At 44.8% G+C, this 25,992-nt stretch overlaps 4 protein-coding genes across 7 annotated transcripts; 2 read left to right on the top strand and 2 right to left on the bottom strand.

The window, feature by feature from the left end:
- Positions 1-11,892: 11,892 nt before the first annotated feature.
- Positions 11,893-13,517, top strand: Ppt2 (palmitoyl-protein thioesterase 2). Of its 2 annotated transcripts, none has more exons than XM_078196673.1 (4): positions 11,893-12,065; positions 12,174-12,423; positions 12,489-12,607; positions 12,950-13,515. In XM_078196673.1, the coding sequence occupies exons 1-4, from the start codon at positions 11,907-11,909 to the stop codon at positions 13,301-13,303; spliced, it is 882 nt and encodes a 293-aa protein (XP_078052799.1). In that variant the 5' UTR covers positions 11,893-11,906; the 3' UTR covers positions 13,304-13,515. The 2 variants fall into 2 exon arrangements, with proteins under 2 accessions (XP_078052799.1, XP_078052800.1); XM_078196674.1 differs by having other exon boundaries at positions 11,962-12,065; positions 12,145-12,423; positions 12,950-13,517.
- On the bottom strand, positions 13,496-15,522 carry LOC144478624 (venom serine carboxypeptidase). Its single transcript, XM_078196672.1, has 2 exons — positions 14,982-15,522; positions 13,496-14,869 (listed from the first exon to the last, which is right to left on the bottom strand). The coding sequence occupies exons 1-2, from the start codon at positions 15,276-15,278 to the stop codon at positions 13,751-13,753; spliced, it is 1,416 nt and encodes a 471-aa protein (XP_078052798.1). The 5' UTR covers positions 15,279-15,522; the 3' UTR covers positions 13,496-13,750.
- Positions 15,523-16,401: 879 nt separating this feature from the next.
- LOC144478626 (protein FAM210A-like) lies at positions 16,402-18,024 on the top strand. 2 transcript variants are annotated; one of them, XM_078196677.1, is made up of 6 exons: positions 16,402-16,818; positions 16,900-17,188; positions 17,271-17,416; positions 17,495-17,583; positions 17,699-17,717; positions 17,855-18,024. In XM_078196677.1, the coding sequence occupies exons 1-6, from the start codon at positions 16,680-16,682 to the stop codon at positions 17,869-17,871; spliced, it is 699 nt and encodes a 232-aa protein (XP_078052803.1). In that variant the 5' UTR covers positions 16,402-16,679; the 3' UTR covers positions 17,872-18,024. The 2 variants fall into 2 exon arrangements, with proteins under 2 accessions (XP_078052803.1, XP_078052802.1); XM_078196676.1 differs by lacking the exon at positions 17,699-17,717 and having other exon boundaries at positions 16,403-16,818; positions 17,855-17,993.
- Positions 18,021-25,572, bottom strand: Jub (LIM domain-containing protein jub). 2 transcript variants are annotated; one of them, XM_078196671.1, is made up of 6 exons: positions 23,124-25,572; positions 22,013-22,103; positions 19,934-20,103; positions 19,804-19,866; positions 19,494-19,676; positions 18,021-19,416 (listed from the first exon to the last, which is right to left on the bottom strand). In XM_078196671.1, exons 1-6 carry the CDS (start codon positions 25,041-25,043, stop codon positions 19,195-19,197), a joined length of 2,649 nt encoding a protein of 882 aa, XP_078052797.1. In that variant the 5' UTR covers positions 25,044-25,572; the 3' UTR covers positions 18,021-19,194. The 2 variants fall into 2 exon arrangements, with proteins under 2 accessions (XP_078052797.1, XP_078052796.1); XM_078196670.1 differs by having other exon boundaries at positions 23,109-25,572.
- Positions 25,573-25,992: the final 420 nt, after the last annotated feature.

A 25,992-nucleotide genomic window follows, 5' to 3' on the forward strand; every position in this document is an offset into this window, starting at 1 on the left:
CTCTTTGCGATTGATTATTACTCATAATCGACGCTACACTGTAATTGGAAACTGTGTTATGAGGATGTACTATGCGTGGAACAATATCACGTTGCATTCCTGCGTTTTTAGAACAAAGTGTCAAATCACTATAAAATATATACAGTATCTGAAGCTTTAATGTAGGAAATCGTTTTAGTTACAATCATGCTTCGCTCTGCCTTCTGCGTCGTCTGTTACCCGTACAATACTTAAAACGAGAAATTGGCCCAAGACGTAGCGAATCTGTCCGAATCGCGTGAAATTTTCGGGCTTCCATCCGCAAGATTTTTTCGCTTGGTTTCGGTTGGACCGGCGGCAGGAAAGTCGGCTCGAGATTTGCGCGAAGCGTGAATGGAAGAGGGCGTGGGAAACGGCGAAGTGGCCGCGGACGCGGATAGTGTGGTGACTTGCGACCGGTCCGGTAATTGTCGTAATTGTGCCGAGTGATTCACACATCAGGATCGGCCGCGGCCACTCCGCCCGTGCTTGCTTGCGTGCCCGGGATCGTCCACTCCGCCACGATATTCGCGCACGCATACGCACACACGCTCGCGCGCAAAAACACGGCGTAAGCGCGAGCGCATCTGCGCGGGATTTCGGAAACAATTGCCGACAATTCTCGCCACTTGACTCGCGGCCAGCGATTGACGTGAGAATCCGCTTAGACGGCCGTACAAACTCCGCTGCGGAGAGTATGAGGTCATCTTCATTAAATCGTTCTCCGCTTAATGACTGATCTAATTTTTTCTTTCTCCCTCGATCCCCCCCTCCACCGTCCACCGACGAACGTTGCACGACGCCGAGAGTCTCCGTCCACCGAGGCACACCATGCTCTCACCTTTTTTTTGCCGGAGCATGATCTTCGAGGAAAGCAGTCGCCCGCCTGGGCTTCCCACGTTCCACGGGGTGGTAGAACGGGCTCCGTCGTTTAACGATGTCTTAATTATCATTTATGGCGTCGCTTCCTCCCATCAAAGTATCGTTATTGAGGAAGCCACGTCGCGGCACTTTCCTAGCGAATTTTTTCATAGTTCAGCCCGCGAGCTACGCGCCCGCATAACGTGCCTTGAACGTCCGCAATTGCGAGCATTGGTTTTGAACAAGAATTAGGGTATCGATAGGGGATGTTTTTTAAGGATCGACTGCACACTGTGCGAAAGTGGTGTAGCATCGGCGTTGCGATGAAAAATTTTATTTGGTGTTTTATTTGGTGGTCTAAATTTTTAGAATATTATACAAAGATTACTTTAGAAATGGAAGTGAGGCTCTCCAATTATTCCAGATTATTATTATCTTCATCGAAAACGTAATTTTCTCAATAGAAACAAAATGATGGAAAAAGTGAAAACTAATCGCTTAGATCACTCTCCCCTTAATTACCTAGCAGTTTCCCAATATGAAACATTTCATTCTTAACCATTAACAGCTGCGAAAAACGCAGAAAAATTCCGCCACCTAATAGCCCCAAACTCCACCTGCCTCGATATCAAACGAAACAACCCCGTTCGGCGAGCGCGAGAGGATCAATTATTTGGATTACTTTTAAATCACTCGTGCTACGTCATGGAAAATATTTAAACGCGGCCGGGAAAAAGGGTGATTACTTTCGGCCGTCGGAATTGCACGTCATAATTTAAAACATCCCCCGGCGTCGACACGGTAGGTACACGCAACGGCGCGGCACAATGTACCAGGAGCGGACCGTCCTCTCTGTAACGAACGAGTTTTTCGAGCGTCACGAGAGCCGAACCCGGCCGGGATTTTCATTCGTGCCGTGGGCGAATGCCCAGTGGAATCGCGTGTAATCGCCATACGCGGGGTGCTGCACGCGTGCACGAAAATTGGGGTCGCGGACGCGCGCATACGGAGGGACACAAAGAGAGAGAGACAAAGAGAGAGAGAGAGAGAGAGAGACAAAGAGAGAGAGAGAGAGAGAGAGAGAGACAAAAAGAGAGAGAGAGACCTACGGAACAGTATAGAGGGGGCGGTGCTGTTTGCTTTAGAGCTCGGCAATCACGTCGAGGGTGGTCCACCGGACTGCGCGATCCGGATTAGCGAGATCATAATCAGCCAATCACTGGCAGCAAGCCGGCAAGGTGTCAAATGTCCGCTCTCCCGGGACACAGGGATTGATTTCTTTCGACGGCGACCCCGTCGCGGGGGCGGTTTCTCTTTTTCTCTCGGTTCCCTGTCGCGCGCCGTCAGCTACCGTATTCCGCAGACATCCGATTCTAATGGGATTCCACGGTTCGAAAGGGAAAGGACATATTAAATTTGCTCGGCTAGCTTGAAGCTGTCAGCGTTTGAGAACGCGCGTCACGCCCAGGGAACGAGGAAGTTCGGCCCTCGAGCCTCCGACGAGCATTAAGTCTGCGGAAGCGGATGTGGAGGCAAAGTGGCTCCGCGAGTTACCATTATGGCGCCGCAATACCGAGCTCGCCGAGACTTCGTGTACATAGAGGGAACGTTGTGTACTGCGGTATCTCTATTAGAACGGATATACCTTCCCAGCCAGCCGTACCTCCAACTTTATAATCCCATCCCTGTCGCTCCACCGGAAAAACCCGCGCCCGCGATCTTCGTACCTTTTTAGACGCCGGCTTCCCGATTTCCCGAATATCTTCGATGGTTAAACTGTACCGAAGCATCGTTCGATGATCAATCTGGACCAGCTTTTAAGCTCCGAGCCTTCGGTTTCACGGCTCATCGCTCATTTTCTTAGGGAATCGCTTTAGACGATACAAGGGATGGGAGACTGGAGCACATATGGAGGAAGTGGCAGAGAATTTTTCTCGTAACTGAAACTAGCATGGATTTCAAGATTGAAGCTTGCTCTTTACAACGACACCTTGAGAATTGATGTATGATTTTTTTTAGCTAACTTGTGGAACGAAAATGGAGGACAAGTTTGGTTGTAAAAATTCTTCGTGAGGTATTTTGAGTTGCTACAAAGTTGCGCGTGAAAATTAATTTAGCGAACTAATACAAGAAGTAACAAGTTGCTCAAATAAAATATGCTGTGTAATTGTTGATTAGCACTTAGTCAGTCCTTAATAATTTCCTTAATGGAGTGAGAGAACTCTAGTTCCGTTTATGTCTTCAATTCCTACTATTTCTAGAGTATGATAACCACGCTGGGGATTTTTATGCAAAATAAAAATTATCTTCACTAATTACAAGATACAATAAAAATGTAAACGTTGATATCGTTCTTTAACAATTTCACTGATTTGGAAATAATGCAACTGCGAAAGTTTTCATTATTTTCATCTTTCTTTCTTTTCATATTTACTTTATACATGAAATCAGAAGACATTGTTGTAGTTTTCGTAGTTAATAAAACCTGAAAACTTATGCAACGGTCCAATATCCAGCGTCTTTTTCACGTACGAGCAGCACGACTTTCGAAAAGGCTCGTCGCAGTCCCCGGAAATAGTGAATACGAAATAACACTGTCAAGTATTTCTTCCGCGGGGTTACCGAGCTCGCGGCGAAACGAGTGGAAACTCCCGGCGAAGAGGAGCTAAGTGAAAGACTCCTCGGCCCGCAATCAAAATGCTAATCGCCCTGAACAAGGTGTAAGTCCATAGAAATTGGATGTAAGGGACTTAATATTACTCCGCGGCGTGGATCGCTAAAGAGTATTACGGGGGATTATCGGGGTAAAGTGACACCCTTGCCCCCGGGGCTGCGGCAGCGTGCGGTGTGCAGTCTTAACAAAACACCGGGGGTTGGCCGAGCCTTCTGTAAATATTGTTACTACCACCCTGCCGGCAATTTCGCCAGCCATATGTTAGACTGCCGATGCCCTTTTTACCATTTTCGCTGGCTCGCGCTTCGTTTTGCTTTAACCTGTTGGCGGAAAAACCGTACGCCATAAAGGAGGCAGGGAGATTTAACTCCGGTTTTTCAACGAAATCCCCCTCGAGCAAAGGAATATTAATTTTTTAAAACAATTCGCGACGCTCGTCCGGCTGTGCTACTCGCAGGCAACTAGGTATGTTCTTGATGAAATGAACGTCGCTGTTATATCGAGTATAGGTATATGATTAGACTGCGGATTTTTCCGCAGCGACAATATTGTCTTACGAATATTTCCATTGTTTCAAATTGCAACTGGAGTGGACTGATCAGTGGACAAACCTGTGGATGAATATTTTCACATTAAGATTTATACAATACTTCTGTTTCACTTATCATTTATTTTACATTTCATTTCATTACCTCGACCACATTGTATATATTCTATTATATACTTTAATATATATCTATTAGAATGGTATCATTTATTCATTAATCGTTTGATTTATTTTTCGCAAAATCATGTTACTCTTTTAAAAACAGCTGTAACTATAATTAATTTATTAATAATTGAATAAATGGATAATAGATAACCCTGCTGATTTCTAATCTGTAAAATTTTCAATATGCACAATGAACTATATCAACTATGCACAATGAATTGTCGAAGTGAATTTGAATTGCTACTAACGTACGTCGGTGCTAGGTTAAAGAAATGTTCGTTTATTCATGGATTCGGTAGTGCAGCCTTCTTCAAAGTAGGTATTCCGAAGCAATCACAGTGCTCGAATCTGATTTACCAATTACGCAACGTTTTGTGCGCATTGTATCGGCCGGACGTCCGAAATTGGTCCTGTAACATGTGCGTAATCCGCGGCACGTGTCCTCTGCGACAGAACGAAAGAACCCGAGGCGACCGACGCCCCTCGGAATCGGTCGACGTCTTTTCTGTACCCGCAAAACCCACTTGAACCGGCGCACGGTCCGTCCACTCGTTCGTTACTCGTCATTCAATACCAATTTGTCCATTTACCGAGATTAGAAAGCGACTTGAAAGCGATGCTAATTCGTGCCGCGCTCTCCGCTTTCTAATTTGGGATTCACCCTCTTTGACCCGCCACTTATTGTTCTATATTCCCGGTAATATTAGCATAACGAACATCGATCGGCTCGTACCAATCACGCGCACCTCATTTCTCGAAATACTCGACCATCCGTCAATCGGCCTAATCAACGCTCGACAAAAACATCCGTGATATTAGCGGAATATTTTTCGATATTTCATTCACGTCTTTGTGATTCTAACGCAGACAATTGCTTCGATTGAAGTATCACGGAATAAACAATCGTTGCATGCGACGTTATAAGTGTTTTCCTCTGATTAGAGGAATGAATTTTGTAATAGTTGATTTCAGTATTCCAGAAAGAAATTATTTTCGAATAAAGAATTGTTGCAGCTGGGTTCTAAGTTTCTAAGTAACAATTTTGAAAGTATGATAAGCGGAACTATAAAACACAATTTTGTTGCAAGATGACTTTCGGTGCTAGATAACTTGATTTTGTACTAGGTGATTTTAATATTCTATGAACAAATTACGAGGACCGTGAGGCAATGTCGATTTGCCAGAAGCTCCGCGAAACAAGGTACAGTTTCTATCGTCAACACGACAACGTTGATAAATCGAAGGAATTGCAAAACGACTTACCGATTACGTCAGATGGCAAGGTGAAAATATTCCGGACGGCGGCCCCGTTACGAGAGATTTCGGCATCGCCCGGAAAACTGCCGGCGCGGGCATCGGCAAACATAAATTCTCCGTACATCCCGTGGCCAGGATTTATTACCCATGAATCGAGTCGAAGAGGGGCGGTTTACAATGGGCCAGCAAATTGCGGCCCGTTTCTATCGATGGAGACGTTATAGCGTTCGCGGCTCGCTCCGGTGCGAACGAACAAGTGTGAAATCAGGTGCATCCATAATGCAAAGGGGTGGATCGTGGCTCACCCTCCGTGGCACCCTGCCGGCGAAAGGAATCAATTAGACACGGAGGAGGCGGAACGTAACATTAATGTTCGACGTGTCGAAAGACGAAGCGTTTCGAAAGAGCGATCTCGTCGCCTAATTGCCCGACGGTGAAAAACAACGGTGTTTACGCGTCAGCCCACCCCCCCCCCCCCCCCCCCGCGCGAAAATGGTGACGGCGCGGGGATCCCGGCGTTGCCGATCATCGGATCTTTTACAACCAGCGACGAAATATAGATAGACGTCGGAATCGACGAGCACCTCGGTACGCTCAACAAAGAGAGCCGTGGGTCGACGGGGCGGCGGAGGGGCGACTCTAACTTGCTAAGAATTAAAGTGAACCGCCCGGGGGTGGCTAGGGGTCGTAGCCTCCAGCGATTATACTAATAGTCGGGGCGTAGACAAGCTGATGGAGGGAGCGGGGGCACGGCTGAGCTACTAATTGTTTTACACGACGGCAACTTCGTTTGGATAATTCTCCTGCACCTTAACGCGCTTAAACTCGCTCGAAAAAAAATCTAACGGATTAAAACATTGCGCGATGGAAAACTGCTGTACCTAAATACTAGCCTGAAACGTTTGCTATTGCTCTGGCTTGGTTCTTGTTCACGTTGCAGGGCTGGTTGCAGTGACTCATTACTGCAATCTGAAAAGGAAAGAAGTTTCTGTGTTATTAAATTTTAATACGTACACCCAATACTTATTTCGCAGCTAAGTTAAAAAATTCTTTATCAACAAGATATCTATATCAATTTCTTCAGATTGGTAATACTCCATGTCTTATTCATCATTTCGAGCTTATCCAATTTTTGTTAATGATTTCTTTCTGCTAGGTATGTAAATCCTTAAGACGCAATTAATGCCTGCACTTTTAATAAAAATACATAACCAGAAATTTCATTTTGATTATAAAGAAATATGTAATTAGTTTTATAAATCATTATTTTTATAATAAAATGACCTGACAGTTTAACTAGTAATATTGTCACTGCACCTCGTATAACAGCAAAAACTGAAGCGAACCGTTAAAACATTTGCGAACAGAGATGCAGACGAACCCGCGGTGGAAGATCCTCGGAAATCCGGAAAAGGGATTAATTCGGTGGTCGAAGTTGGTCGACGCGGTCGGGGCGTGATGGTACAGTTTCCCATCCACCCCCATAGGCGGAACCTTACGGGACATTTGACGCGTTCGTGAAAATATGCCGGGTTTCCGAATGGCCAAGGTGTACCGTCGGAGCGGAAGGAAACTCGGGGGCGAACAATGGCCTCTTTCCTGGCAGGTTGATCCTGTTTGAGTAATGTTGAAATCTGGGGCGTTCCTGGGAAAGGCCACCTGACCTCATCGTCCCTTCATCAGCGCGACCGGACCCTCCCGGGCGAGTCATTCCCGAGGATCCACCGGCGGATTAATGACGGCGGGACGCAACAAGAGTTTCCCGATACACGGACGATCCGGCGATCGCGAAGGGTGGCGGTTCACCCCTTTCCCGACCGTCCTCGAGACGATCAACGACCCGGCGACGCTCCGCGCGTTAAGTCCGGCGTTTCTTCTCGCCCAGACAAAACAGATTAGGCCGCTTGATCTACCGGCGATCAATTAAACGGGATATCTCGGGAAGACGATAAGCATACGGCGGCGAGCATTAAAGTATTTCCCTTGTCGCGGTTTGTTACGAAACTTTGGTAGGACGCCGGCGGCGCGGTTGTCACGAAGCAGAAGTCAAAATTATTGGAATTTCGACACGAGGACGGCGGGAAACGTCTCCTCGGGACCGGCGGGAAGGTCGTTCGGGGATGGGCTCGCGGTCGGGTAATGGAAGATGTGATAATTTAGTATGCACGGCGGAGTTTATTTGAATTTTATTGGCGGGCTCGCTGTCACGTGGGTCAACGCGTAGGAGTGGTGGCCGGGCCACAAGGGGGTCCCTCTTTCGCTTTATCGGATCGGGGGAGAGACGACGCTCCTCCCGTTTTCTCGTTTCCCCGAGGGGACACTTCCGTCCGACCAATATCGCTTCCTCTCTCTCCTCCTTCGTCCCTCCTCCCTCTCCCTTTCTCACTCTCTCTCTTTCTCTCTCTCTCGCTCTCTTTCTCTCTTCCTCGCCCTCTCGATCCTTCTTTCTCGCTCTGTCTCCCTGGATCTCGGTTTCTCCAGCTTCTCCCGTTTCTTTTTCTATTTTTCACCCTCTCCTGGGCCGCTTCCAATATCTTTCTAAGTTCTCCGAGCCGGCCATGAATAAACTATTCCCCGACTTTGAATATCTGAACGTTTTGCGCGGTAATGGGACCGCCATCGAGGGACCAACCGCAGAAAGGACGGGAGAGGATGATATCGATTGATCGACGGCCGCCGTGAACGGGGGTAACGGCGCAGTCGGAGCCCACCATCCTTCAATTTTTCGGAAAAACGATACCCTCGCTGAACGCCGCCGTCTCGAGACCTGCACCTTTGAATATGGATAACGCGGCTCAACGCCGAATATGCCACGGAAATAATAAACACGATTTGGTCCAGCCTCCCTTATTCCATTGGATACTGTTTCCTGAGGAGCACGCACCATCGAAATGCGCTCCGCATTTACAACGATTTACAAGTACCTGGACTTTGCCATTGTGACCATTCAACTGTTGGTCAAGCTTTGAAAGGTGTCCAGTTTTGGAAATTAATTTACGCTTGAATTAGTTTTTTACTAGGCTTTGTGGACTGCTGAAGCATACTTTTCAACCATAAAGTGCCCACCTGGTCAATAACCACCCAGGAATCGCGCGAGAGTCTGTTCCTCCCCCGATCACGGGACGATTAATTTTTCGTTGTCGGTGACGGTGATGAAATCAAGCAGTCAGCATAATGAGTAGCGTTGTCTGCCGCGCAATTCATCGGATGTCGCGAAACGAGACGCGAGAACGAAGACGAGGGGGAGGCGCGGAAGGACGGCGCGGGGTTATTAATATTCAGGACGAAGAACGGGAGTCGAGAGCAGTGCCGAGTGACAAATACCTCGCGCCCCGTCCCAACCCCAGAACGGCTCAACTCTGTAATTAACGCTAATCTCCCGGCCGTTCCTCCGACACCGTACCACCCACTTCGTCTTCTCTCCCGCCTCTATACTTACGGGAGCCGGAGGGTGGCCTTAAACAGCCTCTCGAGTCGATTCCCGGACTGAAGAGGATCTATGATTCCTTCTGGAAGAAAATGGCTGCTCGAAGAGCAAAACCACCGGCTCTCGCCGAAATGAAGGACCGGTCCTCCTCGTTCCAGACCGCGGAATTTTCTACATGTGGAAGCTTGCTATTCCCTCGGTCATTGCTCCAAAAAAAAAAAAAGAGAAAAAGGAAGAGAAAAGGTCTGCACGGCGCAGAGGCGGGAGAGATAATTCACGCTGGTGCTCGCATATTTTTGCAAATATTAGCCCGGCGCTGTTCGTTCATCGCGCGTTGTGTACATTTGAATTTACAAAACCGGAAGCTGAATTACTGCCCTCGCGCGCGGACCTAAATGGATGACGCAGGGATGGGTGTCCTCTTCGAAACTTCGCCAGCCACTGGGAACGATGACTGGTGGACTTTCAACGCGATGGAAATGCACAAGATGTGCATTTGCACTAGATGAAGGGCAATGATCAACAGCGAAGATACATTTTACTTTTGTGTCACACGGTTAATTTAACAGGGCTGACAGCGTTAATTTGTACGCTTCTGTGGGTGAAATATTTTATCAAACGCAATGTAGCTTCTTTATGAATCGTGAAAAGAATTTAGCGATAGAAAGCTGTAACTATGACTTTAACACTAGAACTATTAACCAGTCAGTTGATTATGTTAATGAGATTTTCTTCCTATATAATGATAAGTGGAAATATTTTTATCATGTATATTAATATTGCTATACGAAATAAAATATCGTGGATGTCACACACATGTGACAATAGCTTCATTGTGCCTAACTAATTGTAGGTTTCGTCTAATTCCCTGATCGATGGTTCGAATTAAATCGTATCAGTGCCCAGGGACAAGATAAAGGGAGGTTGCTAAGTAGCTTAAAAGGTACACGGTTTGGAAAAGCTGGCGCGGAGCGTGCAGAACGTGAAAGATGGCTAGGAGCGTCCCTGCGGGGTCAAAGGACGAAGATTCCTTCATCCACTTCCTGCGATATGGTCGTCGCTGGTGGTTGCGCGCCTCGGTTAGCACTTGGTGGACTAAAATAGCGAGTCAGCCGACCGCGAATATCCTTGATTAAACGCAAAAAAGCTCCGAGACCTACGCTCTTCTCGTGCTCTGGCCGCGGCTGCGTTTTTTCGCCACCCTCCGCCATCACGACGGTCGGGTTTGAGCGCGGAATTGGATTGGCCGTCTTTCCTCTCGTCCTCTTCCTCCCCTTTCAGTTCTTTCTCTCTTCGGGTCCGAAAGAAACCCTGCCGGTTTCAAAGCTTCTGGGGACTCGATTAGAGCAAACGCGCGACATCCGAAACACGCGAGCACATTCGGCACTTCCGGTTAAATTTCTGCACATCTCTCACCTGGTACTGCTGTTGGCTCATTTTCCTATGGCGTAAATCACATTTCACCTTGGAAGGTAACAGGGACATTCCACTTCCAAGTTTTAGGAACAGATCTTTTCAATTAGAATTGGTTAGATAATGATGTTGAGAGTGATTTGTTCGATCAGAATAATTGCTTCTGCAAGATCTCCAAGCTGCACTTTGATGCTATGCAATAACTGATTAGTCATAAGAATTAATTCTTCTCATTCGAAGTCACTTTAATTCTACACCAAATATAATTTTTCTCATTTTATTTCCATCTTATATGACTTACTGCATTTCATGCACATAAAATTGATTCTCGTGAGTCATACATCACTTCTAACAATGATAAATAAATTGTTACGATAATTTTAACTTATACAAGTTATATATAGCACTTATATCTCGTAATTGGCGCATAAAATGATTATCTTGCACAAAAAATACACAGTTTAGTGATAATATATCAAATTATTTTAAAACATAATGTAACAAGTTTCAGTGGTGTCTCGGGGCCAGCATTGGAGTGAAAAGGGTTGACAGTTCTCCTGTCCAGATTTAATAGGTAAAGCGTTAATAGTACTAGGGTTAATAGTAACAGGGTAGGTTTCTTCGGCATGTCTACAGGACCATTAACATGTCCTCTTCGATGAACCACCTAGCTGCAGGTTTCTTCATAACGCCGATGACTTGGCAACTTCTCGGAATTGCATTCGCAGACGTGCCTTCCGCGGTAGTCCCGTAGAACCGTAGTCTCCGAAAAGTCAACGTTGTTCGCCATTAAACTGAATGGGATGTTGCAGTTTCAGTTTACATTGGAACCAACTATCGCTCGGCGCAATGGGTTACAAATTCTGCGGGACTTGTGCTTAGAATGCGGCGATAATCGTGGATGACGTTGGTCGAAACAATGCGCTACGCCGTCTAAGCATGAGGAGCGAGTTTCCTGTGTGACAGTTAGGGGTGATGTCGGAGCAGGGTGATATATGGTTGCAGCGCGAGTGCGGGAAATGCCACGTGCCCGGCCACCTTGTACACAGTTCTGGAAGGATTATGGTGGATGCGGTGCATTGAATCGCAGATCAATTGAAACCCCTTCGAAGAGCAACTAACTCTGCTGATCGAACCTTCAAAAAACCGTCTTTTCACATCGATTTTCTTCCGGATAAAAATTTGTAAAAAAAGGAAAAATGAATTTTAGACTCATTTAAAATTGCCTGCAGATGGGAATAAATTCCAACCCTAAGCTCGCTACCCTATCTTGCAGGTCAAGGCTGGCTCCAACGTCGGCAAATGAAATTCCTATGTTTCCGACGGCAAAGTAAGAGTTTACTATCCTTTCGATAGATGACAGCATGCTGACCTTGAAGTTCTGCTAAAGGCGGTATCTTCAATGAATGGTAGCTGTTTGTAGTCGGGCGCTCCAATCAGAAGCAAGCGCACAATGATACGATTGACATTTAAAAGTGTGGCTTTAATCAAACACGAGACGCAACATTTTTCATAGTTTGTGTTACACAGTGTGTAGTGTAGAAATGGCGATGGCTGCGTCATGGTGTAGACTGTTAACTTTCTTTCTCTCGTTTTCGACCGTGTTTATAAATGCTGCGCCAAGTTATCGTGCCGTGGTGATGATTCACGGCGTTCTTACGGGAAGCGACAGCATGGAAATCATCAGCGACAGAATCAAGGAGGCGAGTGACGCGCGAGTATCGCACCTTCACGATATCTTCAGATGTCGCGCTTGCTTGAACTTGGCGGGTAAAATTAAAGCAACAGGAGATTCGAATTGTTCATTACAGATGCATCCTGGGACGCAAATTTACAATACACCGAGATACGCGGGATGGAGCAGTTTGGAGCCGATGTGGAGACAAGTGGCGGAAATTGGCATGGATCTGATTTCCATAGGCGCCGCGTTTCCCGAGGGAATTAATTTAATCGGTTACAGCCAGGGTGGTTTGCTGGCCAGGGCGATTTTACAAAAGTATCCCGAACACAACGTCAGGAACTTTATCTCGTTGAGCTCCCCGCAAGCTGGACAGTACGGAAGTACGTGACGCCATCTTTGGATATAAACAATATAGGACCGATAATTCAAACGTACTTATTTGCAGCTAAGTTTTTACACTTGATTTTCCCGAATTTATTCTGCAAGACTGCCTATGAGCTGTTTTATTCGAAAGTTGGCCAAGATATAAGTATCGCGAATTATTGGAACGATCCACATGAACAGGTTCGTACATTTCAAACTTAAACACATATTATTTTGCGTAAAATCGAAAATAACGTAGAGTTTCAAAAAGCTTATTTTGGAGATGATATACTATATAATATACTATAGAATCTACTATAGGTAATGTACTATAGAGAATAAATTTATTTTCTATAAAATTAAAGTGAATTACTTAGAAATAATTTCTTATTGCAATCAATTTTCTTTTAAGATACAATGTGTGATAATGATTGCGATATAAACTTCATGCAATTTGATACTGCAGTAATAATAGAAGAACTTAACAATGTCGATATATTATCTTCAACTTATTAAAAATGTTTTCCTTTTTCTATAACACAGGAATTATACTTCAAGTACAGTGATTTCCTCCCGTACGTGAACAACGAGAAAAATGTCTCGAAATTACAGATGCCGAAAAAAGGTCTTACTAAGTTGAATAGTATGATTCTGATAGGAGGTCCGGACGATGGGGTGATTACCCCATGGCAGAGCAGCCATTTCGGATATTTCGATGCCAATTTAACGGTGATAGAAATGCGCGATAGGCCAATTTACGAAGGCGATTTAATCGGCCTGAAGACGCTAGACAAAAATAAGAAACTCACTCTGATCACGGTGCCAAATGTTCAACATTCTGATTGGCATAAGAACGTGTCTATTATAGACGATTATCTACTACCATACTTAGATTAATGTATATTAACTAGAATTAATTATTGCTATGCAATGTACCGTAAGCAATACCGAAACGAAAGATTTTAATTGATCATGACAACTAAAGCGATTCAATAGAAATACGATAACAGTCTCGCTGCCTTAAAAAAGGAAAACATTTTTAACGCGAATAAGATATACGACTGAAGGGGACAGCTCAATGATAAGACGCTTATGTATACATTTTTATTATCAATAAAGTTAGCTAATTTATCAAATACAAAATCGAGTATAATGCGACATTTCAGCTTTCCTAAGTACACGATGACTCATCGGAGTCTTTAAATATTATTGTAAATCGTCGCTATGTTCGATTGCGAAATCTACACTTCGTTAGTAGTACTTAAATTGTTAATATTTGTTCATAGCCGTTACGGACAGGTTATCACAAGTGTTTTTAAAATTACTGGAGTGCCGTGTAGCTATTTAGAAACTTTTCTTATGTGTAAAGCGAGTAATGAGATCGAGAGCCCATAATGGCTGATCAGAAGGAACCATGTGCCCGGCATTCCGTACCAGGACTTCCGTTAAATTGTCAACGGTTTTCGTGTAACCAGCTAATTCTTTACCCACGTACCATTGCTTCCTCTCCGCCGTTTTATATTTCTCGGCGCCGGTCCATTCGAGGTTACGCAAATAATTTTCCGTCAGCGGGTACGCGACTATAATATCCAACTGACCATTATATATTAAAACTCTGAAGTGCTTGGTCAAATCGGTGATCAGCACTGCCAAAGACTGCATTACATCTCCCTTCAAATGCTCCTCTACTATTTTATTTTCAACATTGAACGAACAATTGCCAACGTGTATAGCTTTTCTCACGTCTGCTTTTTGGATCCACTCTGACATTGCATCAGCATCAGAAGGATCTTTGGGGTACAAGTAATTGAAGTAAAAATCGAAACCAGTTAGGTTTTTAAATAGTGATGGTGTGCCAATCAAGTCACCATCAAGCAATGAATCAAAAAGATTGAAGGCATCTATGAATTTCTTTTGTTTAATTAAACTCTTCCCCTTCTCCTCGTAGGAATGGAACAAATCTCTCCCATTCGAATCAATCAATCCCAATTGGTACAAATAATCACCATACACTAACTGATTCTCTGGATCTGTCAACCCATTCCCAATTGCCAAACCCTTTAAATTGATTTTCGTTTCTGCTTTGATATTATAATCCTTGATAGCATGTGACACAGCAGGTACATATTTCCCAGCATATGATTCACCAGTTACATAAAAATCATTGCCTTGAAGTTCTGGGAAGAGTGTGAAGAACTGAACCAGCACTGTATGGATATCCCTTCCAACATGTGTCTCATTAGTGGCATACCCCTTATCATTGTCAGTGAAACTGTATCCAGTACCAACTGGGTTATCAATATACAATAAATTATGCGATTCGTGCCACGAGTATTTACGTTTTTCAAGAGTTTTGTTCGCATTGACGAAAAACGGGCCATTCTCCATGAACAAACCAAACATCGACGTTGCCCCCGGACCCCCTTGCAACCACAACACCACTGGCGCAGTTTTGGGGTTGTGCTAATTAACATAAAAATCTCGTTTGAATTTTCGTAAATATTCCTTAACTTACGGGGAAATTTCATACGAATCGAATTCGAATGAAATTTGAATTCTATGAACAATCACTTACCGCTGCCGGGAAGAACCAGAAAAACATATTCGAGTTGTATTCTTTGTTCACAGTGAAATAGCCAGCATAACTGGCTACATCGTCCATCTCTTTGTGCTGTACAACGGCTTTGTTCCGGGCATCGTCTATTTTTCCTTCTTCGATTAAAGGCGTTAAGAAAAGTGGATTACCAACGTCGGCATCGATGCCGAGTTTATAACTCCTCAGTTTCGGATATACATTCGTAAATGCCCTGGTATTTTCGACAATGGCGATGACAACGAATATTTGTACAATCGATATAACTTTCTTTGCCATCTTTTACATTAGTACAAACACAGCGAATTGTGATGTAAACTTTCCCTTTCGCCGTTACGACGAGAACTGCGTCTAATTATGGTAGATCATGACCTCTTTATCACGCCATGACCCTTACAAAAAGCCGACAAACACTATTACCAACTCAAACGAATCGTATATCCCCAAACTATGTCACTATGGAATGTACACGGTCGTTTCACAATCCAAGAGCGTTTACTTCTTCTTTTTCATCCCTACCATGTTACTGCACATCCACCTTGACGTAGTACTTTAGGAAGAACGCAGAAGATGATGAAGAGAGACAGAACAAATCCAACAGGCTCTTTGTCGAGTTCTCACATGGACGAGAAACTGAGGCTGTCTCATTTTACTTTGTTTGCTGTCTCTCTCTTTTCGCGCATCCAAACGCCTGGCGCTCCTTTTCAAACACGCGCCACGATATTCGAATTGTAAGTTACGTCTGCGGTATCATAAATATGAATAGGAATGCTATATTTTTCTAATATTCTGAATATAAAAGCTAAAATCATATACAGCACAGTATAAACGACACTTTCTGGATATAGACCGAGGTCTGTAACGTTGTCTTTTTTATCACCAGGGTGGGTGCACCCCTTCGTCCAGAACGAAACTTACGATTCGAAGGAATTAAAAAAACTCATTGAGTTTAAATTTCATTTTAAATAATAAATAGATGCTAAAATTGACGCCACAAATACGTTTTTGATAATCCTATTAAGTCACAGATATTATTATTTAAAGTTTCTTTAAATATCAAATTTCGCGCCGCGTGCCTCTGATAACGCGCCATCTGAGTCGATGCTCGGAAAGAATAAGATTACAAGCACGGTAGAGTGATATAAGCTACATTGTTCGTCGGTGTGACTTGCTCCACATGTAGTTGTGTTGATTTCATGCTCTCTCGCTCACTCGTTGTTTTCACTCTTTTCCTTTGAATGTGATAGCAGCACCGTCTCACCAGTAAATCGCCAACCAATCAGTGGAAAGAAAATTTCCGTATTGACCCTCTCTAACAGATCGAGCTGCTGTCTAAGAGTGTGGAGAAGTGGGACAACCAATTACCTTATGTATGTACACATGTGTACGTGCAGTTATCGAGCTTGTAGATGGCAGAGGTGTAGCCACAGCATTTTCATTCCTAAACTAACTTTTGCAGTGAACGATGCGGAAAACGTGTAGGATTTTTGTGAATATATTTTACTTTTAGAATTACCTGTTTTTGCCAGTCCTGTCCACAGAAAATATCTCTTGCCACAGTTTTCGTCTAATGTGCACGAATAAACGTAAATTGCTCGTGGTGTCGTTAGTATAGTACGCACCTGGAAAATACAAAAAGTGGAAGATATTGGTTAGAAATATCAGCGGTTGATTTTGAAAATGGAAGTGATCCTTGGTCGTAGCACCAGGCTGATCAGCACCCTGGGGCTTGGACCGACGTTTCTAACGAAAAATTTCTTGGAATCCGTGCGTTTCATACGATGCACCGATCCGAAACGCTGGAAATTTAAGCTTTCCGGTAGGTTGTCAACAGCCCCGCCACAAGACCACACACGTTTGTTTCAATTAAATGTTATCATCGTTGTCTAAATAATTTCAGAACGATACCCGCGTTATGGAAACTTCTCATGTAACTCTGTCCCACTTTTTAATCGTATTACCACAAATCAACTGCCCTATAGGTATAATATCGCTAAATGTAGTATTCCAGTCACACATTATTGTGGCTCCAAGCAAAATGGTAAAGATGTTCCTGGATACGAGCCACAAAAGCTGTCGATATTCGCGAAGATGAAACAGATGACCAAAGATTATTGGCATATCTTAATACCAGTGCATGTGGTCACTTCTATTGGTTGGGCGGCTCTATTCTATGCAACAATTAAGAAGTATGAATGCACGATACGCAGATGCACATGTGTCAATAATTCTTTCGTCGCGTACTGCACTGTCACGTGTCTATTGTTTCAGTGGCGTCGATATAGTTAAAATAATGGAATTTCTGCGTTTCGGTCAGGATTATTTAGACATGGTACGAAATTCCAGTGCAGGCAACTGGGCCTTAACGTATGCTCTATATAAAATATTTACACCCCTTAGATATACGGTGACAGTAGGTAATTGAACGAAAGCAATGTTTCAACTTATTAGACTTACAGGAATCGAAATAATAATGGTGCATAAATCGTTCGTAGGGCTCACAACAATATCTATTAGGCGGCTGGCTAAATTAGGATATGTGAAACCATTGACATTCGGCAAAAAACCGCAAATTATACCCAAGGTATTATTTTCATGACGTATTAACTATACTGATTAGAACTATTAAACTATCGATATTGATGTTTATCTGAAATATTTGTGTTCTCCTGTTCTTTTTCCATGCATACATGATATAGGCTGCATACGATACTCTGTGTAGGTTTCGATTATATCGCTAGAATAAAACTTTTTTTTTCTCGTGCTATAATACTCTATCATGTATCTATCTCTGTGTTAACATAACTCGACAAAGTAATATCTGTAATGTTTATAACGTTCTTGCTGTGTTACAGACAACAGAATCAAGTAAACATAAAAGAATGCACAAAGACACGCTAAAAACAGGAGAAGAAACGGAACCACCGAAAACATAGCGGCGGATAAAACATAATTTTAATCTAATTTCGATTGGAACTTTAGGGTTTGGTTCGCTGCTAAGCCTGAATGTGCGAACGGATGTATATTGCCTGTTGTAAATGTATAATTTTACTGTGTTACAATAAAAATCGGTCACGAAACTCCTGCCTATTCCTCCTTCTCTCGTCGAGGCGGTATCAATTTAACGTTGACAGGTATACTCTTCTTTATTGAACGGTCGTCTTCCTTTACATACCGTGCATACATTTAAATAACATTGTACTTTTTATCTACAATACTCGCAACTTACGGCTAAATATTTGAATATTCGTGAAACGTAGCAAAGTTTTTTGGCAGCACGAGTTGTGCGTTGTAAAGTTACTCAACGATAATGCACCAAACCTAGCCCCGCGAGCCGCGGGGATCCTAAAATTTTGAGCTTCGTACGATCGTGAACCTTTCAGTTAATTCCTGAGCAACATCGTTAAAAAAGTCTCAAGAGTATTCCGTAACGTTCTCGCTCGGATGATCGGTGTATAACGTATTGTCGCAATAAATACTGTTAGCAAAAACGCGATGCATCAGCTACGGCATTCTGCGCCATCGGTAGAGAAGTCTTCGTAAAATCGGACGTATCCAAAAAAATCTTAGGTCTCGATCGTTGAGATCCGTGTACTACCGTTGATCCTCACCATCGTGGACACGTCGCAATTACATGATTACTTATGCGTTATATACATGAACTAAATAAAGGAATAGTCACTTAACAACATTTTGTTATTATGCTAATGTATCACAGTTGCCTGCGCAACTAGCTCATTCTAAATGAGACCACTGCACCCGTGTGCAGTACCTTCGTCGAATAAATAAAACCACATATATTAAATATACCACTTACCTATATTAGTAGCTGTCAATGGAAATGAATCGTCGCGGATTACGACGACGTGTATCGCTAACGAATTACGACAGATCATCGATAGATTATAATTGATTAGACCTGAATAATCTAGTGTCTAGGTGATCCCGTTGGGAAAGTGTAAGTATTTCGATTCTGTAAATAGCCAGTCTTGGTATATGATCCAGTCCTCGTCGGAGGAACGATAAAGCTATTTGTCTCGTAGATGATGCGTGTGTTCTCTAGTTCCTATGGATTTAAACCACCGTGGACCAACAGGCAAGTTAACCGTTTTACCTTGGATAACTCCGTTTCAGTTGTTCGGCGGACTGGTATCGCGGTTCGATGAAATGCATACGGTCGCGGAATTCATTTAACTTATCCCATAAATTGATAACTAGCTGATACTGGCTGCGGTGCCCTCGGCTGCGTGTGGGATATGCGTTGGATGTGGCACGCACGACACATCAGCCTGCCGTCGAGTGGGTAGCATCGTTTGTCCGGCTCGTCGGTCAGCTGCATGCCGCAGTCCTCGCAGACGTAGCAGTCCACGTGGAAATCTTTGTCCATCGAGACGACCCGAACGGTCTCCTCGGTTCCCTGAAAGATTCACGTCGCACATCGTTAAGGGGACATACCCACACCCTCTCATTTACGCGTTTACGATCGCTGGTTACCTCGACAGGTGTTATACCCTTCCCGCAAGAAGCACATTTAGGCGCGAACATCCTGTGATAGTCGTTCACACAGTATATCTTATTGTCTACGTCGACCGTGAATGGAACACCGTCGAGGCACTCGTTGCACACACAGCATCTAAAGCACCCTGGGTGGTACGACTTCCCCATCGCTTGCAAAATCTGCGGTAAAGAACTCGATTTCATTACAATTTCATTACGAGCGACATCAAGGAAGAGTTCTCCCATGTATGTACACTTTCGATCTAGCTACGGAAGAACTTTCCCTTAACGCTTCCAATTTAATTACCATCTCCATGATCAGGTGTCCGCAGATAGCGCACTTCTCGGCCGTCTGTTGGAAGCCGGAATACTGCGAACGTAACATTGTATAAGCTTCATGGTTCTGTCATTGATCGTTCGATGATCGTCTTACGTACCAGATAATCCTCCTCGCAGTACACCCTCCCGTGAACGTTATAGAACGCTTTGCCGCGCAACGCTCTCCCGCAGGAACAGCATATAAAGCAGTTGGTGTGGTATAGGTTGCCCATGGCCTGGCAGGCCTGACCGGCCCCGGTGACTTTTTCACCGCACGTGTGACATATACCTATAAAAAGGCAGTCGGATACACGTCGGCAATTATAGATTCGTTATAATGTTAATAGCCGGTTGCGCAACGGACGGATTCTTTGCTGATCGCGGTTGCAAATGTACGATCGTGACGGGTTTATCGGCGGCGTTTAAAAATACCCTCGTCGACTGTGTTCGACAATGCATTCCGTCGCCGTAGCGCGGATGATGATCGTTGGGATCGTGATATAGGGGCGATTAGCCAGTGCAAACGAACTCACAGCTCTCTATGGGTAACACGGACTCGGCCATCCCTTCTAAAGGAATTCCCGGTACTTCATTCGTTGACCGCGACACTTGTAGTTTCGATTTAACGACTTGGTCTCGCCGCGCCAGTCCTGTTCGAACTAGAAGCCGCCAACGAGTCGGACTGGTCTATCTATAACGAGATTAGTTACCGTGGCAAACGCGACGTGGCTGCCGCTGTTTGCCGTGTACAGGACGTTACACGAAGAATAGAACACGTGCAGAAAAACCAAGAGGAACACTAGGCTCGCCTAAACGCCAGCCACTTATCGACTGACACCGACTCGCTCGGCTGAAGTTCCTGTCCCACTCGCGCGACTCTTTAAGGGGCTACAGGCCAGATCATTTTGTTCCAGCGAAAAATGTATTTGCGGAATTGTACATCAACGACTACTGCCGTATTCAAGGTCGACGGTGCCGTCTACGCATAGCGATTTAGACTGCTTTCGTTGCTGAACGCAGCTCTGATATGCTGCGTTTTCTAAAGAAACTCTCTCTACCTGTGGTCCTCTCTTTGGGAAAAGCTAGAACTCTCATAAAGCTATCGCTAATTGCTATTGGCTCTTTGGGCCAGGAGGTCCCTAACACTTCTTGTGTCATTGGATTTGAAGAAACCGAAGTATTTATTTTCTTGAAGGAACTGTTTTCTGCTGATGCATCTTCCGGGAAAAGCTAGGAGTTAAGCTATTCCTAGTTGGTAATTGCTCATTCGATCAGAACATCTCTTGCATGATTATTTGACCGTGAAATACCTGAAGTCTACGTTTTCTAAAAGGCCTTTTCTTCCTTTTGTACTTTCCAGGAAAACCTAGAAGTATCGCTAAGTTATTCTTAACTATGCAACAGTTCATCCAGCGGGGATGTTCCTCACGCTTTTCGTGTTGTCTACCGATAGCGGCGGGATAATTTGCATCGAATACTTTCGTTAGAATTGAAAATCAGCGTTGCGCAATCTTGGATACAATTTAAACGACAAACAAGCCTGACACACTTAAGTGGCTTTCGCGTGAATACAAGACACTTTCAGCACGTGTAGCAAGGCTTGATGGTCCCATTCTTCCGTACGACAGCCGGCAACATCTAATCGGCATTGATGGTGTCCAATGTGAACCCACCTTACGGTGTTCGGACAGAAGGGACCACGTGTGTGTACGCGTACATTCGCGAGTGCACCGAACGAATGCACGCGACGCCTCACACTTGTAGCGCCTCAAGTAGGTGCGAAGACACGTAGGTGGAAACGAATGGGCCGAGAGTGAATGTCAACGAAACGCCGCATTAAAAAGTTTGCGCGACACATTGAGACCCGACTCCATTTTCCAAAACCGGTCTACCGGGAACTTGTGCCGTGGGAATTGGCACGGTACCCCCGTCGTTTTTTATTTCCTCCCAGAAGTATTTCAAATTACGGATCGGAATGCGTCCTCGGTGAAGTAACGACGCAGTCCGGGGCGACGTTATTGGACTTTAATCTGCTTAAACAGATTACGAAGAATCGGGGGGAAAAACGGAGACGGCCGTAGGGCTACGTAAACACTGACTAATAAAGAACATTCGCCGCGCGTGTGTCTGTAACCGGAAGTTACCGCGTATCAGCAACCACTAGGGATGTCTTCATTAATTGTCCAACGACTCCTTACCGAAGTATTCGCCCTCCTCTTCTTGCTTCTCCATTTCCTCTTCGAGTTGTCTCGTCAGCTCTTCTATTTTCCTTTCCGCCTCGGTGGGTCCCTAGAAGACATAAATCACATCCCGTATTGGCCATCAATAACGACTGTACTGTAGATCTTCATGCAAATTCTTTTCGCTGACTAATAAAAATAAAACATAAATATTATTAACCCTTTGAGGACGGACATCGTATTCAATTACTATAGAATCATTTAAGATTTAAAAACAAATCCTCGTCCGCAAAGGGTTCACTTTTGTTAGCAACAAAGGTTCGCAGTCTAACAATGATAACTGATGAGATTTCAACGCAAGCATACATAAAATCGAAGATACAATTAACATTGAGAAAGGAAGATAAAGAATATACGGGTTCGCATGCTTTTGTAAAGAGGTATACAGCCGATGAATAAAATATTGTACAGAAACGATACAGCGCCGGTGAAGAGGAAACAGTCTACAGCCAGTGATTCAGCGCGAGTTCGGAGAAAGAACTCGTCACGAATCGTAAGATATTCTGAAATCCAAGCGTGCATTTCTTTCTTTTTTTTCGTCAGCCAAAGCCGAAGGTTTTACGAAGTTTCTGGCGGATTAAGGCGGTTGTTTATCGGATTGTGGGAGCAACATTTTCGCTCAAATATCCGCTAATCTTATCGTTACATGGGTCATCCGTTATGTAAAATATCAGCGATAGCGGTTGACATTCGTGAGATCATCGCTCGAAAGCGACAAACAACGCTGGCCTCTCCTTAATTTTTGCGTGAGATTCTAACGGATTTTTTTTCCAGTGCAACAAAACAAAGCGCAAAAAAACTTAGGCATGTTAGGACAGTTTCGTTATGGACGGGGGATCGTCGCGCCTAAGGTCGATCACAGTGTTATATGAAATCGGCATGCAAATGAGAATCGGCGATTGGCGAATTGCCAAGGCAAATCGAAAGCATTGCCGCGTTCCCTTAACCCAATTAAAGCGAGTATTGCGTTCTATAGATGTGTGTTTGATAAAGATGTAAGCGGACAGAGGATAGACATAGAGTAGTTAGAGGGTACAAATAATTTTTGTCTCACAGAGCGGTTTCTTACTGAAGGTCTGGGTGGTATGACATTGTAAGGCAGCAGCCCCTTCCCAGCCGCCGGTTTGATCGGCGGGCTGACTGACTTTCTTTCTTCGAGTTCTGGTTCAGACGGCCTTTGTAACACAGGTACCCCAGCATTCAGAAAAACTGGACCAGCCACCCCGCTAGTCACCCCCGGCGGCAGACTAGTGATCCTAGGCCCGTGGACATTTAAATCGGGCTCGGTGGTGGTGGTCGTAGCACTCGTCACCGGCGCTTGTACTTGACCACGTAGAGGACTTCCCATGACATTATTCGCGGAGGACGAGGACACGTGTCTCGGCGAATTGATCATATTGTGTGCGACCGTGTCCGACGACACTTGGTTGTGGGTTGGACTCACTTTTGGAGATCCTCTGGCGACGTGGTTATTCGCGATGATTCTAGATGCTTCAGCACGATTGGCAGTGTACACCGGTGTTTTCGTGTCAGAAGGGTCAGGTGCATCCTGAACGAAGTTTCTATCATTCTGTAAATTACTTAGTCTTAAGTGTTCCGTTGATCTATTTGAGGAATAGATTGGAGAATTTCTGGCTGGGAATTCTGATCTAGGTTCCTGATGGTAGTAGCTCCTCTCGAGAGGTGGTAGTACCTTGGGTGGAGAATAACAGGGGGAGTTTCTACAGGCAGGTTGTTCCCCCTGTCTTGCACCGTAGACTGGAGAATTTCTGGCTTGTGCTTCTCCAGAAATATTTGCACTGGCAGTTTTTGTACTGGACTCTATGTAAGGTTTGTAACTTTGAGGACTGTCCTGACGGTACTGTGACTGCTGTGCACTTTCAATATGATTTGTGGCACGGAATCCATGCTGACCACTCAACGTACTGTCCAGAGAGCCACGGTAGAGATGAGGTTCTGGAGGCAAACGTATCGGTGGAGATTCACTATGGTAAGGCAATCCAGTCCTAGGAGAATGTTGCTGTTGCTGCTCAACACTATAACTAAAATTCCTGGTTGGTGTTTGCAATTCAGATGGTGGAACATAAGCACTTCTGCCAGCTTGGTGGTCCAGCGAAGAAGATGATCCTTGTAAGTACCTTGATGTAGAAGAGTCCACAGAACGCTGTAAACTCGACCCGTCGTAACTGTGGCCCCGTATATTACTTCCCCTTTGTTGCGTATAAGACAAACTTTGTGTCATACCACGTTGATTTTGTGCTTGACCTACTTTACCAGTCATTACAACATAATCACCACCGTTAATTGTAGCAGGGTGGTAGTAATTAGGTGGAACTTGAGGGCCTGGCTTATTTTGTGCGTTCTCTGGGAAGTGAACCTCCTGAATATTCTCATAAACAGGTGGTGCTTCGTAAGGAGGCAGTTCTTTCGCAGGAGATACAGATTGGTACCGGTTCCCAGTAGGCACTTGTGGTTGTGCTTTTCTAAAAGTAGGCTCGTAAGATTCGCTGGCTAATGATCCTCTGGGACTGCTCTTAGGACTCTTCCTAGAGTCCACCGGGTGATAATAAGGAGGGTGCGGTTGGCTCTGCTGCGGATAGTAATCAATGTTCTCATATACCGGAGCCTGTTGATGCGTCATACGACTCTGACTCTGTTGCTGCTGAGCACTTATCTGTTCAACAGGCTTAGGTGTGGCAAACCTTGACGCAGCTATGATATTTTCCCTCTCGTACAGCTTGTAGTCAGTTGCTGGAACCTGCCTGGTCTCCGAATTGCCCTCAATGAAGCTCTCAATAGCACCGACTGGTCTGCCAGGCCCTCTGGCGTCGTTTCTACCGACAATGGTCCTCGACACAGGCACCTGGGCCTCGGGTCTCGACCCTGTGACCCTGCCGATGCCCGCAGCACCGCCGGCGTCACTGGGTTCATCTCCAAGGTGCAGATAACCTAGCTTTTGTACGTAGGAAGCGTCGGCCGAGTTGCACATTGGCAGTGATTCGAAATGAGACAAACTACGATAAGAAAAACGTTCACTTGCCAGTCAAGGGTCCCGCGGGGAACGTTCAGATCCAGGTAGACGTCGTTCCTACGAAAATCTTTACAAATCGATCCGACATCGTACGTGTAACTGCATCGGCTTAATTGTGCCCAGTCGAATCGATCCCTCTGCAAAATTGATGCACCCTCGCGTTGCAACGGCGTTCTCACTCGCACTGGCTCCCCTGCACACCCGCGATTCTCTCACGGAATGCGAGAAAACACGACGCACACTGTCCGCGAAGTTTGCTTGACCGAATCAGGGCCGTTTTTCCCCCACGATTTTGGGATACGCCCCGCGATCACGGCGCCTCGGGAACTCACCAGTCTCCTCTTTTCGACTGCCGTTCGATTCCGCCGGCGATTCCACGGCTATCTTGTCCAGCACCGAAAATCACCACCTGTGAAAATTCACACGACACGCACACACATGCACCTCGCACGCATCGTGGTTCGTCAAACCAGATACCTGCGAGACATTTTCCCCTGCTACGAGGACTCCAAACTTTGTCCGTGTTTCTAGTGTTCGGTCGTGGTGTGGCGCCACCTACTCCTTTTCCAACCTAGTCGACAATCCAGGAAAAGTAAGGTCCCTGTCGCCTGGACGAGGAATTTTTAAGTTCTCCACGAATTCGAGGTCTACCAAACTGGAATTAGTTGCAGTGGCAGTATTTCGACTGATGCTGAAACGATGAGAAATTTACTATATATTTGTGGCAAATGCTTGGTTGATACATTACCTTTAGTCAGTTATTTCACTGGTTTTCTAAATCTGCTTTTCCCGGGGTATGTTCTTCGGCCAATTTTTCGGCGACCATTGGAATTTTGTACTTTAATCGATGAATTATCGTTAACAATGCAATTTAAACCCTCTAAAAGGACTCTCCATTAAAAAAGAG

Source organism: Augochlora pura, chromosome 3 (assembly GCF_028453695.1).
Source record: "Augochlora pura isolate Apur16 chromosome 3, APUR_v2.2.1, whole genome shotgun sequence".
NCBI lineage: Eukaryota > Metazoa > Arthropoda > Insecta > Hymenoptera > Halictidae > Augochlora > Augochlora pura.

Coding starts and splice junctions, on each gene's coding strand:
- LOC144478626 (XM_078196676.1), top strand. CDS start 16,680: ATGGAAGTGATCCTTGGTCGTAGCACCAGGCTGATCAGCACCCTGGGG. Junction 17,417..17,494: donor TAGATATACGGTGACAGTAG/GTAATTGAACGA, acceptor AATCGTTCGTAG/GGCTCACAACAATATCTATT. Junction 17,584..17,854: donor AACCGCAAATTATACCCAAG/GTATTATTTTCA, acceptor GCTGTGTTACAG/ACAACAGAATCAAGTAAACA.
- Ppt2 (XM_078196673.1), top strand. CDS start 11,907: ATGGCGATGGCTGCGTCATGGTGTAGACTGTTAACTTTCTTTCTCTCG. Junction 12,066..12,173: donor TCAGCGACAGAATCAAGGAG/GCGAGTGACGCG, acceptor TGTTCATTACAG/ATGCATCCTGGGACGCAAAT. Junction 12,424..12,488: donor GCAAGCTGGACAGTACGGAA/GTACGTGACGCC, acceptor ACTTATTTGCAG/CTAAGTTTTTACACTTGATT.
- LOC144478624 (XM_078196672.1), bottom strand. CDS start 15,278: ATGGCAAAGAAAGTTATATCGATTGTACAAATATTCGTTGTCATCGCC. Junction 14,870..14,981: donor TCTGGTTCTTCCCGGCAGCG/GTAAGTGATTGT, acceptor TATGTTAATTAG/CACAACCCCAAAACTGCGCC.
- Jub (XM_078196670.1), bottom strand. CDS start 25,043: ATGTGCAACTCGGCCGACGCTTCCTACGTACAAAAGCTAGGTTATCTG. Junction 22,104..23,108: donor CTTCAGTAAGAAACCGCTCT/GTGAGACAAAAA, acceptor TATGTCTTCTAG/GGACCCACCGAGGCGGAAAG. Junction 20,104..22,012: donor AGAGGAGGGCGAATACTTCG/GTAAGGAGTCGT, acceptor GCCTTTTTATAG/GTATATGTCACACGTGCGGT.